The 16748-nt window shown below is 55.4% G+C and overlaps 1 protein-coding gene across 8 annotated transcripts in view; it reads right to left on the reverse strand.

Moving 5' to 3' along the window:
* Positions 1-16748, reverse strand: part of RAB11FIP4 (RAB11 family interacting protein 4) — a 117374-nt gene that overhangs the window by 3567 nt on the left and 97059 nt on the right. For 7 of the 8 annotated variants that reach the window (XM_036906299.2, XM_036906300.2, XM_036906297.2 and 4 more), the window contains 11 exons: positions 10162-10391; positions 8438-8632; positions 7769-7903; positions 7435-7470; positions 6312-6411; positions 5967-6070; positions 4701-4841; positions 2561-2642; positions 1932-2069; positions 1697-1855; positions 422-565 (listed from right to left, as the gene is read on the reverse strand). In XM_036906299.2, the coding sequence (XP_036762194.2) occupies positions 422-565; positions 1697-1855; positions 1932-2069; positions 2561-2642; positions 4701-4841; positions 5967-6070; positions 6312-6411; positions 7435-7470; positions 7769-7903; positions 8438-8632; positions 10162-10391 (1464 nt within the window). Of the gene's footprint in view, positions 1-421; positions 566-1696; positions 1856-1931; positions 2070-2560; positions 2643-4700; positions 4842-5966; positions 6071-6311; positions 6412-7434; positions 7471-7768; positions 7904-8437; positions 8633-10161; positions 10392-12717; positions 12753-16748 lie in introns of those variants that run through there. The other variant, XM_036906303.2, reaches the window with a different exon arrangement.

Genomic DNA, 16748 nt, shown 5'->3' on the forward strand with positions numbered 1-16748 from the left:
TGGAAGTGTCCAGAAAGCCTGAGTTATCAGAATATTGAGTGTAGACATACTGCCAGCAGGTGCTCAAGAAATGCTAGTGTCCTTTGCCTCTTGGCTTAGGGGAGGAGAATTACAGCCTCTCCTGGACTACACGTGATGAAACCCACTGGCCATTCGGGATGTTTCTGGCTGAGCTAAGACACAAACCCCACTCTGCTCCCAAACCCCTGCTTCTCCCTGGCCAAGAGCAGGAACTCAGAGCTGATATAATTCCACCTGCAGCCACTTTCCATCACAGCTCTGCCCTGTCATTCAGGGTAGCTGCAGATGGGGACTTTCAGGGGCCAGGCTGATCTGCTTTTCCCGCTCTGAACAGCCTGGGGCTCATCCCAGCGGCAGGTGAGGACGGGCCCCAAGGTGAGAGAGAGTGGGCGGTAGGTACCTCATCGCGGGAGGCTGTGTCTATTTCCGCAGCCAGAGACTGGGCTTTGGTCTGGGTGGCAAAGAGGTTCTTTGCTTCATAAAGGCTAAGGCTCAAGATCTGTCCATTCAAGTCGTCATTCTGATCCCGCAGCTTATGATTCTCCTGTGGAGTAGGACAAAGGCCACATCAACAACCAGAAGCATCCAGAACTCTCTGGAATCCACGTATTGGCATCCACTGTCTCCTGACTCCCACTGGTACCCTCCCCCTTAGGCATGTCATGGCCAGTTCATAAACGCATAGATGATAGGGCCTCTGCTAGGCTTGGTGGGAAGAAGGGCTGGGTGCCAGGAGGTCATAGGGGGGCTGAGGAGTTACAGCTCTGCTCAGGGGAGCCTGTATCCATCCAGGAACACAGGGTCCTGGCCACCCCTTCCTCTCTGGGGGTGGACAGGCCAGAGGAGGAGACTGAAGCCCTGGGTGGGGACACTGTCCACCCAGTGGTTCCTCCAATGCTGAACCGCGGTGGGTAAAATCATGCTCTTGGCTGATCTTGGCTCCTCCTGAAAATGGGCTCGGACTCCTGCTCATGGGAGTTCTCTCCAGGGGCCTGCTAACGTCTGAGTACAGCCAGCCCCGCAGTGCCCCGCCCCTCTTGGTGGCCGGCCTCCTGCTCTAACTTTGCAGGAAGGCCCCTAACTGCTCAGACCCGGGGCCTTGGGCGCCCCCTGGTGGATGAGAAGGGAAGGATGCAGGACTGTTGTGGAAGGACCCCCAGCACTGGGGGCCAGTGTGGAGCCAACCCAGAGGGTCCACCTTATACTGCACAGCTGCCTGCCCCCAGGGTCGGTCTGAGAGGGGACTTCACTCACCAGCACTCCCTCGCTTGGGCACTGCCCTCCCTGATCCTGCATCCCCCAGCCCCAACTGGTCTCCAACTGTGGGAGTGCTCCCAAGCACCATCTGAAATGGAACCCCAGGCTCAGGGTCTGCTTCTGGGAGAACCCAGCGCAGCCAGGCACTGATTCGTGCCTGGGTAGAGTCTCATTCCCCGCCCCATGCACGCAGGACAGAAGAGTGGTGTCTACTTCTTTTTAGGGACGCCAAGGAAAGACCCTGGGGTTTCTGTCTGACATAGCCTAGAGGTAAGCCGCCTGCCAGAGCTGTGAGATGGGGATGAGCAGCTCTGACAGCTGGGGTCGAGAGGACAGCCAGAATGTGGGAAGGTGTCATGCTAGCTTACTGTCCCTCACAGAGGCCCACCCGGTGGGGACAGAGGCTCTCAGAGCCCACCTGCTTGAGCCGCTTGATCTCGTGCTCCAGCTCCACCTCGCGGGCCCTGGCACTGAACTCGCCCAGGCCAGAGGATGAGCTGCGGCCCCTGCCAGGTCGCTCGCAGTCCAGCTTGTACATCTGCAGGTGTTCTAGCTCCTTCCGCAAGTCCTCGATTAGCTGCACGGGGGAGAGGCTGGTTGGCGGGAGCAAGGGCACGGGAGAGAACCCTGCAGCCCTCCGGCCTGGGACCCACCTCCTGCGTGGCCTCCCGCTCCTTCTGGAACTCGAGGCGGTTCTGCCGCAGCTTGTCCATCATACGCTTGTACAGGTCCATCTCGTCCTTGAGCCGCAGGCTGGTGTCCTCCAGCCGGTCGGACATGCGCTGCCGCTCCTGCAACCGGGAGACCGGGTCAGGGCAGGAGAGTGCCCACAGGGGCTCACCATGCCCCAGGGGTGTCCCTGGAGATCTGGGTCAGCCACCTCAACAAGTGGGCAATCACACCAGCCCCCTGAGTAATGGCTTAAAGACACAGCCAGATTCCTTAAGAGTCTAGAAACTCAGCTAAAAAACCTCAGCCCCCCAAGTCCTTCAGTAACACCAGAAGAAACATGATAGAAGATAGCAGCCCAAATATAAGCTAACTTCTTTCTCTTTTTTATTATTTTCCTCATTATATAAGAAAATATATTCAGTGTAGAAAATTGGAAAACCAGGAATATAGAAAGACAAATTATTATTCATATTTTGTTTGTTTGGTTTTTTTTGCTAGGGCAATTTTATTAACATTTCAGGAATTGGAAACGAAAGGCCTTTGATGGCCAACACTGCCTCTCTGTGGATTCAAAATCTCAGTCTGAGAGATTCCTGGACCTGCTGCTCACCTCATCCAATTTCTCTGTTTGAGACTTGAGCCGAGTCACTGTTGTTCTGAGCTCTGTATTTTCTTCCTCTAATTGTTGTACTCTGGGGAAAAGATGGGGACAAAAATGTCAGAAATGGAGATTACTTACAATAGGTTGAAAATTTGCAGTGATTCTCTGCTCCCTGCAGGAGGGAAGATACCAGAAAGCACAGAGGAGAGAGAATATGAATATTTGTTTCAGATGATTATATAGTCTTGAGCTTCCTGTCATTCAAGGCAAAATGGTAAAAACAGTTGAATTACCTTTTTTTTTTCCATAAAAGGAAACACTGACTTTGTGAATAAGAACATAAGATTCTTTCTGCATGCATCCTTAGATCCTGAAACAGCATGGGGGGGTGTTTTCCTGCTAAAGGAGAGTGTCTTCCTGTGGCTGTCCAGGCGGCGTGTGGTAGGGCCCTTCGGTTAGAACCACGGCTGGAGGCAATGGCCATCCTCGCTGCTCATCCTCCCCAGTACACCGCCCGAGGCTCTTCCCTCTGAGCACTCCCTGCAACTGCCTCTGATGCCCACAGGTCCTGGCTCTGACAGTCATGACCCCCGCGGTAGCTCCGACAAGGGACTGTCTGAACATGCCTCCACGAGGAGACAGAGCCTGGGGACCCTTTTAGATGACCTGACATGAAGGGCAGGGGAGTTGTCTGCCCGAGGTACAAGGAAAGGGCAGGGCTGTTTCTGGTACTGATTCCTGCATCCCCTCGCCTTCCCACTGTCACTCCCTCCTTCCTGGAGAGATGGCTTCCTGGCCTCCACTGCCCTCTGGGCTCCCCAGCAGAGTCCCCAAGGCCAGGGCCAGAAAGGAATTCAGACCCACATCCCACGCTCTGACAAGACCACCTCATGGGGGACTTGAGATGGTGGAGGATGAAGAACAAAGCACGCTGCATGACTCCAGGAGCACTGTCTGCATATCCTGTGTGAAAAGCACCCCCTGGAGTTGTGTGAGGGGCACAGGTTGAGACAGTTCCCAAGAGGGCCGGCTTCCTGTACTTTGGCCTGTGGCCCACTCACGGACTGTCTTCTTCCACCACCCATGGCCCAGCCACCTCTGAGGCCAGCCAGCCCGGCCAGCTGTCGGATGCAGGCAGAGAGTAGTGACACAATATGTACCGGGTCTCCAAAACCAGATGCAAACCACAGCTTCTGGAGCAGGAATGAAAACTTAAAGTGAACTGCTGGTTGGTAAGAATTAACAAAGTGGGTCTCAGGCACAGGGCAGTTGGGAGGTCCCCTCACCAAACCACACAGGGGCCTGGCCCACCCAGTTCCCTTTGGGCCTGCTTGACCTCAGCAGGCAGGGAAGCACCGGCCCACCAGGTGTGAGGTACAAGGCGGGAGTCCACCTCCCAACCTGCCCTCCATCCCAGACTGGGCCTAGCAGACTCCAGAAGGCTCAGCTCAGACACTGGGCTTCAGGGAGGCTGAGGAGTGTGGAGGCAGCCACCCTCTTGGCCAGGGGCCCAGGTGGCCTCCCCAGCCCAGGTCGGGGATGAGAGCAGCCCCCACCTCTGGGCAGTGTTCTGACGTGCACCAGCTCACCTGCCCTCATGGTTGCTCTGTGGGGCAGGCAGGGAGGGATGACAGATGAGGAAACTGAGGCCCAGAAAGGGACACAGCATGTCCAAGGTCATGCGGCTACTGAGTGACCAATCAGGTCGGGGCTCCTCTCCCTGTCTGCCTCAGGTCCAACAGCTATGCCCGAGGCCCTGGAGCCCAAAGGACAGCAGGGCCCCGCGTTTCCATTTACCGAAGCCCCTGGGGCCCAGGGTCAGGGGCAGATCTGACAGCAGGGGGAGCACCAAGCCCAGACGTGAGACCCAGCCCAGGCATCAGGGCAAGGCCAGGGATTTTTTAACTTGTTCTCGTGTTGATACACACGCGTTGTTTCCAGTTTTACCTGATAAGAACAATGCTACTGCAATCATTCTTTCACGTGCTTCCTAAAGAACATGCCCAGGTGTTCAGGTCTCCAGATAGAACTGCTGGGACATGAGGCTTTCCTGCAGGCTCAGTTCCCCGTCCCTATAACGAGGATGGCGCCTGTCCCCAGCTGGACCAAGAGTGTAAGCGCCTATCGGGGGCAGAGGCCCTGGCCTCACCTGGCGCCAAGCAGCCCGATCTCTGTGCCTTTCTCCCGCTCCAGCTTGCTGTAGGCCTCGCGGTGTCGCCGCACCTCCTCCTCCAGGGCCTGCTCAGCCGCGGTCTCCTGATCCTTCACCATCTCCTCCAGCTCATGCACCCTGAGGGCAGGGGCAAGGGCTCCGGTCCAGGGAAAACTCTCTTGGCCTGTCTTCCCCTCCCAACCCCAGCTGTGACCCCAGGAGCCCTGGGCCCCGAGACCTGGAGTCACTAACACCCTGCTGTGGGTGCTGGCAGCACGCATGCCAGGCCTGCCTTGTTGACAGACGAACCAAGGACACCGCGGCATCTCAGGAGAGGTGCGGCAGCCGTGTGCACCATGGATGGGCAGACCCGGCAGCTGGTACAGAGGACCCCCAAGGCAGGCACAGAGCCAGGTGGCAGGCCTCACCATGGCCGGGCCACACGCCCTCAGGACTCACTTCTCTTTCAGCTCTATTCCTTCCTGGCTGGCACCCCTCTGATCAATAGTTCAGCTCCTGGACACCTTGGCTCCACAAATGGGCATGTCCTGCCGAGTGGCCCTGAGCATGCCCGACCTGGGCAAGGGCCAGGCCCCACTGTGATGTCCCAACCCCACTAATGGCAGCCTGACTGGCACATCAGTCTGGGGCACGTCACTGGCAACAGTCCCTCCGTGAGGCTGCCTTTCTGGGGTGTACAAAAGGACTCTTTGTGCCCTACAAGCCAGACCCTGGTTAGGGGTCAATTTAACAAGTTCCATGCCACCCCCTGAAGACAACTAAGTCTACACACACTGCCCCACTGCGGTCGCGTCCGCCGGGCCTCTGTTGGGAGGAGGGCACTGCAGCAATGCCTGGACACTCCCTCCTGGTAGCAGGTGTGACTCCCCGCTCACCCCAGCCTCTCCCTCTACAGAGCTTGTTCCAGGAAGGGAGGTCAAGCTCTCATCATCGTAGGACAGACAGGCAGGAGAGTGCACCCCAACTCCTGCCTGAGACCCATGCTGGGGCCTACAGACCTGGCAGAGTGGGGTCAAGGTCAAGCTCCAACCAGTCTCCCCGTCCCTAAAGACCTATGCTCCTGGGTGCCCTGCACGAGAAGGGCCACATAGGAAGGGGCCGATGTGTCACAGGCCCTCCAGGCTAGGAGGACACACAGATAGCCTCCTTGAGCTTCTCTTGAGGTCCTTAGCAACAGACACAGTCCTCCATTCCCCAGGGTCATGGCAGCCAAGGCCCCAGAGCAACACCCTGGCCCCTGACCTGTGCACCAGCTGCGTGTTCTCCTGCTTCAGCTTGCTTTTCAGGTCCCCATTGGTTAGGCTGTCGTTCTCCAGTTCTGTCACCTTTTTTTCTAGGAAGCTCACCTACAATAGGGGGCAGAGGTGGGAGTGGAGAAAACCTTTGAGTCCATAGGACTGAAAACCTAGGAACTGTGGGCCTGATGGCCAGGGCCTCCATATGGCCGTGTACAAGGGGTCTTTCGGTAGGGGTGGGGTATGTGTGCCCATGTGATGGGGGCCACCTGCCCCCAATTCCTGGGCAGGGATAGGGTCTGCCACGTCCCCACGACTCCTGGGAGCGCCCTCTCCTGCCCACCCCAGGCACCTTCTCCGTGATGTCATTGTCACAGGAGTCGATGCTGTCCCGGAACAGGTCCTCGGTGCTCCCATTACTGCTGCTGAAGTTGCTGCTGTGCATGAGCTGCCTGCGGTGGGGAGGGAGGGGCATCAGGCTGCAGAGGCCCTGCAGGGACTGGGGTCCTGACTCACTTATGGGCGGGAGAGTAGCCGACCCAGGGGAGGCTGCCCCCACCCAGTCACGGAGAGGAGTTGCCTGGCCTCTGAACTTAGAGATGGCCCAGCTCAAAGGATGCAGGTGGGCTGCTATACCCTCCTGAGCCCCGGGCAGACACGCCAGTCCATCTCAGCTCTCCCCTGCTGCCTCAGAACCCTTCTCACACTGGTGCTCCAGCCGGCAGCGACCAAGGGACAGGCGCTGGCAGAGGAGCCCCTGCAGCTGGAAAAACCAAGCAGTGAAGGCAGACTGGTTCCACTGGAAGAGGGTCCGCGCCCCGGGAGGCCACCCAGCAAGACTCACCGCCTCCACCAAACCAACCCTGCTTCCTTTCTGGGGCCCTGGAAACAAGCAAACGCTTGCCAAGGTAACTCCTGCCTGGGGCAAACCTGGCTACCGCTCTCCAGGGGCTCCCACCTACTCTGACAGGCAGAAGCCGGGGTCTCTGCCAAGGGATGGTCCCATCTCACCCCAGCTCCTGGGCCAGAGCCTGGGCCCTTGCTGGCAGCTCCCTGAGCCCTTGGGAGAGACCTGGGGCCAGTCTGCAGGGGAACCAGAGGGGGTCCTGGCAGTCCCACAACATTAGCTGCGCAGGGTGTAACCTGGAGCAAAGCTACTGGCTCCAACGGGGCACACTCAGGCCCCGACCTCTGCCAGCGGGAGCCCAGGGTCCACTGGTAGAGCTGCCAGCTCCAGAGTGCAGAGGGACCAGCTGTGAGGCAGCCTGTGTCACTTAGGGCGTCCCTGGCTGCCTGCCCAAGGCTGAGGTGGAGAGGGGGCCGCTCTGCTGGCACTGCCCTAGGATGCCTGCCTGCCCTCTGCTTCCTCAGCTGTATGGAGGGCACCTGCTGGGCCGGGGCTGCAGGCTACCCTGGCAGCAGCGGCACAGTAAGGGGGGACAGCATTCAACCTGTCCTCTCACAGAGGACCTTACCGTCCGAAGGCCGTGCTAGAGATCTTTCGGTTGGGGCTACAAAGAGAAAGAGAAAGAGAGAGAGAGATTGAGAGAGAAAGAGAGAAATGGTCATTGAACAGAAGGGGCCCTAGTCTACTCCTTACTCTGCCCTGGCTTTTTCCCCACCCACTGGAAGGAATTCACTAATCAGTCTGGTCCTAAGGAAAGCACCCTGATTCTCCTGTTGCAGAAAAATGCAAGTTCCACTGCAAGAGTGCCCTCACCTGCCAAGACTCAGGGGCCAACTGCCTGCTGCTTCAACTTCTGGCCCCACCCTGGCCTCCCATCCCTCAGCTGGGCCTCAGGGCCTCACCTGTTGGCCTTCAGGTTTTTCAGTCGGGCTTCCAAGCCATTCAGCAGGTTGATTTTCTTGCAGCACTGAGAGCAGTAAACATCCAGCAATTCGCTGTTGTACACATGCCGCATTTTCCTAGGCGTCTGCCCTGCGCTGGTTCATGAGAAAGAAATCACCTCCTTAACTGCCCGATCTGCACCCTACCCCCTCCTGCCAAGCTGACCTTACTGGACCCCATACCTGTGAACCTTCTGTGTGTGTGTGTTTGCTTGGGGAGGGGGGGAACACAGCAAAAGACCTTCCCTCCCCTGATGCTCTCCAAAAGAAGCCAAGGAGTTGTGCCCATTTTACACAAAGGCAACTGAGAGCTAATGCCAGAGGAAGTAATCAGGTATGTGGGAAGGCATCACAGGAGGGCCCCTAGAAGGACCTTCAACACTGAGGTTCCAGCACGCAAGACAAGGAAGACCTGAAATCTGTGTAGCTGCCAAAGTCGGTGAACTTTCTCCCCCAAGATGGGAGGAAGGAGGAGGAATTCCAGACCCTCAATCAGGGATCAAAGGTAGCAGCCCAGACCCCAGGAACACAATCCACACAGCTCAGAACTCTGTCTACTGAACCCCCCTGGGATTACTGCTGCTGCCATTTCTCCTGGACCCCCAGTGCCACTGCAGACCAAGGGCCCACCTGGAAGACACCGAAGACCCCAGGTCTGAGTAAACATTGGTCCTGGCCTCATCATCGGGGCAGGGGCTGCTGGGGGCACAGTCCACGTCATCTCCCTCCCCATAGTCTTCAAACTGCTCCTCGTTGCTGATGAGCGAGGTGGTGGAGTGCGTGGAGAGGTCTGACGTTGTCATGGATGGAGTGTGGACCAGGGACCTGAGAGTGAGAGAAGGGCTGGCCGGTGATGAGACCCCACCCACAGCCCATGGTGGGGACAGCGCAGGCCTTCCGGGAGGTGGTTCTTGATGAAGTTTGCAGTGTTTGACCTGGTAAGTACACCCTTGGGACCTTATCATAAGGGAAACATCTCCCCACGGAAACTGTTTCTGCACAAGAGATGTTCAAACCAATGCTTCTCTAGAGCAGCAAACACTGCTTACCACCTGATGGTTTACACCTGCACCTACATTAAACTAGTTACTCAATTATAATGTAAGTTGCTAAATTAAGTTATGGACAATCAAATCATTGTTGGATGGTTTATAAAAATTATTGGCAATACTGTGGAAAAATTAATACAAATTAAAAATTAGATATGAAATTTTAGATGTAATAAGGCTGAGCATGTAAAGGGTCCATACAGAATAAGGAAAAGCAGGAAATAAAAATGTATAAATGGTAACTAGGCTTGGGTTTGGGTGGTGGGACTGTGAGTAAAAGAAGTTGTTTTCCCTCTGTTTTCACTTGCCCTACTTTTTTCATGTTCTGTTTAATTGGCTTGTACTCTAATGAAGTTTTAAAATGAATAGCAATGAGCTACTAGGTGAGATGCTTCTTCCAGTTTATAGATGGGATTTCTAGTCCAAGGAAACTTAACACCAAAGAGTGCGGGTCAGAGACCCTAGGCCTCTAGGGTGACCCACGGTGTGGCTGGGACAGTGCAAGGGGCTGCCTGAGCCCTGTCTGCCACCTAGGGATAAAGAGAAGTACAACCCCTCACCTGCCCCCAATCTCCCCTTTGTCATGCAGTAATTCCTGTTTATTATTACTCAAAGTTGAGGGTTTTCTCCATCCTACTAAACCTCCACACTCAAAAATGGGAAACCTGAACGAGTGACAAGCCGTAACAGGTTAAGGCACTAATTCTCTCACTGTGCCCGAGGAACCCCAGTCTCCTAAGAATCACAGTGGTAATGACAAGGTGCTAAAGATCAAGTCTCCCAGTACCTCTGCCCTATTATTTTTATTTACTTATTTATATCTGTCCTCAGATCCCTTAGCACCTTGGGTTGACTTTATCATACTCTTCAATTCTTTCTCCTATAAATTTTACGAAAACTCTTAGCACTCAATGATGGCTGCCTCTCAGGTACCTAGTCCCAGAGAACAACCGGAATCAAGTGGCAAACAGGCGTGTGGTCTGTGACCAGTTGTCCTTGGGCTGGGGGATCTCAAATGCAGCTGCTGGGCCTCTCCTGCAGAGTGGCCGGGAGAAACCATGGTAACGGGCTGCACCGCGAACAGCCTGATTCTTGGTCCCCTGAGTTTGGGAACCCCACACTGAGAATGTGTATGAGGTCGAACCGTATGAAATTGCCTTTTTTTGAAGGTTGAAGATGATTAAAAATTGACAGTTTTTATGGTTCAGCCGATACTGGCACCCCTTTCCTCTCTCTCCAATCCCTGGGCTGGCCACAACCATCACCTTCTCCTGATGTGCGGAGCTACAGACAGTTTTTACTCACTTGTCCTCTGGCAGGAACAGGCCCCCGAGCCCCCCATCCTTCTCCTCAGCGGGACTCCCGACCGACCCCTCCAGACTCTGCGTGCTCTCCATGGGGCTGTCCATGTCCAGCTCCGGGGAGCCGTGTGGTGGGGCCAGTGTCATGGCTTCCTCCTCGTCCTCTGGGAAGAAGCCGGGCTCCCTGGAGAGGAGCTCGCCATCGGCAAAAGCGGGGCCCAGCACCTCGCTGCCCTGAGAAAGACAGGGAGGGACAGATGAGCGAGGCTGGCTTCCCGGGACTCAGCACTCCGCATGAGACTGCAGGGGCATCAGCAGGGCCAGGGCCAGGGAGCACTGTGTGTGCGGACGCTCAGGCCCTGAGACCGCAAGTACAAGGATGCCTGGCAGGTGATTCCCCCGGGAGCCGCTCAACTGGCTGCATCCTGGGAGCCCAGAGAAGAGCCGGAACCCCCAGGGCGGCTATCCATGGGGAAGGGCCGCAGCGAGCCAGCCTCACTGTTCAGGGTACCAGGGCCGCTCAGCAGTTTCCATCACAGAGTCTGCAAGGAGGCCAAATGATGCAGAGGCGGCTTCTTGGTGACTGAGGGAAGGGCAGAGCCACAATGAATGGTCACCAAGAGCATGACTCTGACCTAGCGGAGTTTGATGCAGCATATGGTACAGGGACATCTGCGCATGGGATCTGCCCTCCACGGTTCTGAAACCACCCCTCTGAACCTCAGTTCTCTCCTCTGTAAGCTGAGAATGGCAATACAACCTTACAGGGTCACTGTGTCACAGAAGGACCTCAATGAATAAATCCCGGCCACAGGACATGATGCCAGCCTGGGAGGGAAGATCTGTCCTGGCCTCGCCACAGACATGCTGGGGAGCTGCAACACAGGTCTTTCAATTCTGAGCTTAGAAAGCTGGTCCTCCGAGCACACTGCCCCAGCACAGTGTTGGTGCATGATAAAGATTCACCTAAACCTTTTGCTAGAACAGTCTCATAGGAGAAGAGCTCTGGCTTTATTCAGAGATTACCCTAGTCTGCGGGGCAGCTCTCTGCAAACCGTTTCTTGGGTTTGCTCTGTCTCTGAGCACGATACCTCTGAAGTGCCAACTGCTTCCACTGCTTCCATCCAAGATGTCTAGCTATTCAATTGGCTCTACTAGGGCTGGCAGAGCACCCATTAAAGGTGCTTCCTGCAGCCCCAGGACTGCAAGGCGCACAGAGTAACAAGGGCTATGAAAAGCCTCTGGGTTTCTGAGACAAGAACAGGATCAGGGACATCCTAAAGGAAGGTGGTGAGCGACAGGCTTGGCTAGGACAGCCCACACGCGTGCAGCCATCCGCTGCCATTAGTGAGCGGGCAGTTCTCCTGCGGGGCTCTAGCCCCACACCAGGACATCCCTGGGCTAAGAATAGATGGCTGTTAATGAGCTTGGCTCCTGCCTGTGCACGGACATGGGCTAACACCAGATGGACCAATGAAGTTGGCATCAGGAAGCCAGGCACCCCTGGCTGGAGGCTGACGGGCTATGTAATTAAAATCACACAGCCTTTCCCACCTGTGTCACTAAATCCAGTGCCACACAGCTCCCAACCTTAGCAGACCTTGTGCCCTAAGCAAGCTCTTCATTTGCAAGCCATAAGCTGCATCCTAGTAGACAAAGGGACACCAACATTTACCGAGCAGCCACCAAGCTCTGCAGCTGGAGCCGAGAGTTAATATACTATCCTATTTGGATTTCATGACAACTCTTCAGGACAGTGGTTTTTATCCCTGTTTTACTAATGGGGAAATCAAGGCTCAGAGGGTAACCCGCCCAAAGGCCTCTGGCCAGTCGGCAGAGGGCTCCACATGCCTCTGGCCACCACATGCTTGGTTCCATTTAACACTGATACAACCACATCATGAGTTTTCAACGAGGCAAGCACACGTTATGGGGAAATGTTAGCAATTGTGAAGCCCAGGTACTCCACCTAATGCTGCACCTTCCACATGCTGCTTACTTCCTACCAGCAACAGGAGACCCTCAGGGCTAGTGCATGGCCACCCCAGGAGAAACCAGGCAGACGGGAGGTCTCCGAGGACAGCAGCGGCTCTTGCAGGAGCCATGCGAGTACTCTAGTCCTTCACTGACAGCTTTCAGCCTTTCCAGCTGCAGGGCCAGGGGAATGTCAGCATGTGCTAGGAATGCCTGCTCCGTGGCTTACGTGATTATGTAGTCACTCCCAGTCTTCACAGCCCTGAGCTGGATCTCCTTTCCCTTCTCGGTAGGTGAAAACCTGCAGGGCTGCATTGGGGCTGGACTGTGAGTCACCACTGCCCACCCTCTCCCCATGGCACTGTGTCAGTAGGGGGTCCAGGGAGGCTGCTGCCCACCCTGTTCCCAGAAGGCAGGTGGGACATCAACCAGAGGCCAGCGCCCATGTTCCTCAGGGCCCAGCTTGGCCTCTGGCTAACTCATATTTGCCACACATGTTTGGTCACTGGACACCAAGATATGGAGGCTGAGTTTCTGCCAGGCACTCAAACCCAGGGTATACAAGTGGGGACCCTGGGAGACTCACCCGACGTCCCACAGCAACATCCCCAAACTCCTGGCAGCTGGCTTAAGGTCCCAACCCTGGTGGGAAGAATAGACTCACATAGCTTGTCTCAGCCACAGGAAAGGCAGAAGGAGTCCGACATTCCCCACCCATGGAGTCCCTCCCAATAAGACCACCACCGCCTCAGACACATTCTTACCCTCTGTCTGAGCAGAGTCCTCACCTGCCTGGCCCTTCCCAGTTGACATTGTCCTGTCTCTCATACGTACCCCCATTCATCTATCACAGCAGCCCCAGAGAGTTCTGGCAGGTGTACAGGGCAGAGATTAAGGGTTCACTGTCCCAGGCTGACATGCAGGGAAGATGAGGCTTAGAGTGCGAGGGGCTGCCCTGCTGAGACCTGAAGGCAGGCTCCTGACATGCCAAGTCTGGCCCCTCACCCACCCACTGGCTATACACACATGTGTAAGTGTGTACACACACACACTCTCTCTCAGCATGCCAGCCTTTTCTCTTAAAGTTAGCTGTTTCCTACATCAACACCTTTTCATCCAACCTATAACTGTTTGCCCAAGGCAAGTGGAAATTTTATTATAACTTCAAAACCATTTCTAGTAGTTTACCCCTAAATTTGAATAACATAAAGACAGCTATAAGAAAAGTTACTGCACACCTTGGTTGGTCTAGGACAAAGTGGCCCTGTCACCTGGGGTCCTCCACCAGGGCCTCAGTCTTGGACCAGCTCCCATCCCCCAGCCTCAAGGAGAGGCCTGGGTATAGCACTGGGCCTGGGAGGGGTGCTGCCAGGGCCAGGCACAGCCTGCTCTGATCCCAAACACCTCAGGGAGGCAATGCAGGGTCAGCTGCTGGAAGGTGCTAGAAGGTCACTACACTAGGCAGGAGAACTTAGTCACATTAGAAACTGCTCTGGACTTCCTTTTGTGTTTATCAGTTAGCGTCACAGAGGGGCTTGTCCATAATAAAATACTGTCCTCCAGGGTTTCAAGGAGCCTGGGAAGATGCTGGATCCAACAGCAGGGGCTTCTCGAGACCGAGCTGCCCTCCAGCTGGGCTACCTGGCCTGGCCCTGCGCAGAGCCTTTGGGTCAGGCTGGCCATGTACACTTCCAAGGAGATCTTTGAGCGTTGTAGAGACGCTAAAGATTAACCTGTTTGGGGCGGTTAGGCAATTTCTACTGCTGCAGCCAGATCCCAGCTGAGTTCCTGGACAAACCAGAGGCCGACTCTAGGCAGTGAGAACCTGGGCTGTGGTGGCCCCTGGGTGGTGGTGGTGGCGTGGGGTCCTTCCTGTGACTGCTGGGGTTGGGGGGTGGAGGACATTACTCCACAGGGCACCTCATGCTCATGGGTGTTTCTACACTGGGAACCCTGAGGTCCAGAGAGCTGCCCACTCGGCCAGGTCACATGTTGTATGTCCAGGTCTGCTTCCACAATGGTGTGCTCCTGGAGGTCCAAAAGAACAGACTGGGTTTTAGTTCTGGCTGGCCTGGCTACTTGCAAGCTGTGTGACCTTTGTGACCTCTGAGCCCCTGACTCCTTATCTACAGAACACGGTCAGTCTACCTCAGAGGCCACTAGAAGGGCCACACATGCACCAAAGGGTCAGCAGCTGTGGGAGCAGGAATCCTGGTCTGGCCTGCATATAACAAAACCACGCTGTCCTCACAGCCCACAGGTCCTCACCTGCTCAGTCAGTGGGCTGCTGGACAGACAGGAGGCCTTCTCAAGAGCCTGGGCCTGGGGAATTAGCTGAGATCAGGGGTTTCTGGAGAGTTCTGAGGCCCAAAGCTAGGGAAACAGGCCCCAGCCAGCTGCTCTGGCAGGGCAGGTCTGCACCACCAGTGCCCCCCTCCACATCCCCAACCTGTCTCCAGCTGGGTGGGGCTGGGTGGATGAGGGCCTTCCTGGAAGTGGGAGCCTGGAGGCACACAGCCTGCCTGTGGGGCCCTCTGCAGTCTTGAGAGCAGCGTTCACCAGCCAGCAGGCCCTGAGGTCACCCCTTCGTAGGTGGGAAGTTGGCAAGGGCCAAATACAACAGCTAGAGAAGAGGCCAAGTATCAATATCCACTGGGGGGGAGGGCCTCTGACATAATGAGTTATAAGAAATACATATTTGGTCATGAATGACCAAATATGTATTTCCCAGTATAATTGGTCTTCACGAACGAAGTTCCTGAAAACACTGCAGTCTTAAAGGTGAAATGGGTGTCTGTCATGTTAATGAGAGACTTTTAGACCCCACCCCAGAGCGGGGGGGGGGGGGGGGGGGTTGGAGGCTGGATCAGCCAGTGGCCAATAATTTAATCAATTATTACTATGCAATGAAGCCCTCACAACAACCCGAGAAGAGCTTACCGCTCTGGGCTCAGTTGGATCCTGCTCCTCAGGCGGGGAGAGCTTCTAAGCTTGGGGAACCAGGACACCAGGCCCCAAGCTCCACGGGACAGAAGCTCCTTTAGTTGGGACCCTGCCCTGTGTCTCTCTTCCTTCAGCCGTTAACTTGTATCCTTTACGGTATCCTTTATTAAACTGGTACGGTTCTCCTGAGTTCTGTGGGCCGTTCTAGTAAATTAATCGAACCTAAGGGGGAGGTCGTGGGAACCTCCACTCTGTAGCCGGTAGGTCAGAAGCACAGGGAACTGCCTGGGGCTTATGACTGGAGTCTGGAGTTGGGGCTGGAGGGCAGTCTTGTAGGACGGAGCCCTTAACCTGAGAAATCTGGTGCTGTCTCTGGGCAGATAGCATCAGAACTGAGTTGAGTTCTCCAACACCCTGCGGGTGTTGGTATTACTACGTGTGGGAAGCCCCCTCCCACATACTTACACACACTGGAATTGGGTCCAGGAACCCGAAAGAAGTTACACTACTATTACTGCTATGTATAATATTGTTATGTTATACATGTATGTAAGGGAAAAAATACACAGTTAAATTTGGTGTTGGAAGAGTGGGAATCGCAGGCCCCAAGCCTCAACATGGCAAACAACGTCCCACAGGGCAGTGTGGCGTGGCCCAGACACCACTACTGCATTTGGCTCTCCCTACCTGGCCCCGCCAAGATGCCGCCTCCTCTAAGTCAAACACACCACTGTTCTGCATTTCCCTGGCAGCTCATGCACAGAGGACACAGACTCCAGGTGACCCCATTTCCACATTCCTTGGGAAAGGGAAGACCCAAAGGGAGTAACCACAGGGATTTCTGCATCGGAATCCCCAGACCAGCATTGCAGGCAGCACTGGCAGCCATTGGCAAGTCTTTGTGGAACCAGACTGTGCAGGGGAGTGGGGGAGTGGGGCAGCGCCCACCCTGGCTTGGTTACTGGCAGGCTGTGCGAGCCTGGATAAGGTGTTCAATTTCCAAGCCTCATTTAAAAACAGGGATGCAAATACCCACCTGGCACGACTGCTCCAGAGAACCTAGAACAATGCCTCACACCTCACAGGTGCTGGGAACAGGGCAAAGAGGAGAGGGGACAAAGTGGTGTTAGGAGCAAGTTCTGGAGGTGAGCTGACTAGCTCCACCACTTACGAGCTCAGTGACCTTAGGCTTACTGAACTGCTCAATGCCTCAGTTTCCCCATCTATGGAATGGAGTCAACTACTATTAGGATTAAATGAGTTAGTTCATGTTCTAAGCACACACAGAAAGTACTCAATACATCTGAGCTGTTATTGTTTTTCTTGTGATGAGAGAAGACACCCAGGGTGCTTCCTGGCCCAGTGGCCTTTGTCCAGCCGCTGGGACTCTGCCCCTTCAATCCTGCTGGCCTGCTGGGTGGAGGCAGGCTGGGTTCAGCTTCTGGAAGCCAGACTTGGGCATGCTGCAAAGCCTGCCCTCCAAATGCCAGGTGCCTTTTTTCTCCCCACTGGGGTTCTCTGCCCACTCTCCTGGAAGGCTCTCTGCACGTTAATCACACCCTCTAATGAGTGCCGGGATGAGAGGCTGCCTGGGCAAGGGAGTCTATTAGGCTTGAAGGCTCCAGCCCATCCACCCCCAGCCCTGGCAACAGCTCACTCCCCAGGCAGAACTCA

The sequence above is a fragment of the Manis pentadactyla genome, chromosome 4 (genome assembly GCF_030020395.1).
Source record: "Manis pentadactyla isolate mManPen7 chromosome 4, mManPen7.hap1, whole genome shotgun sequence".
Taxonomy (NCBI): Eukaryota; Metazoa; Chordata; class Mammalia; order Pholidota; family Manidae; genus Manis; species Manis pentadactyla.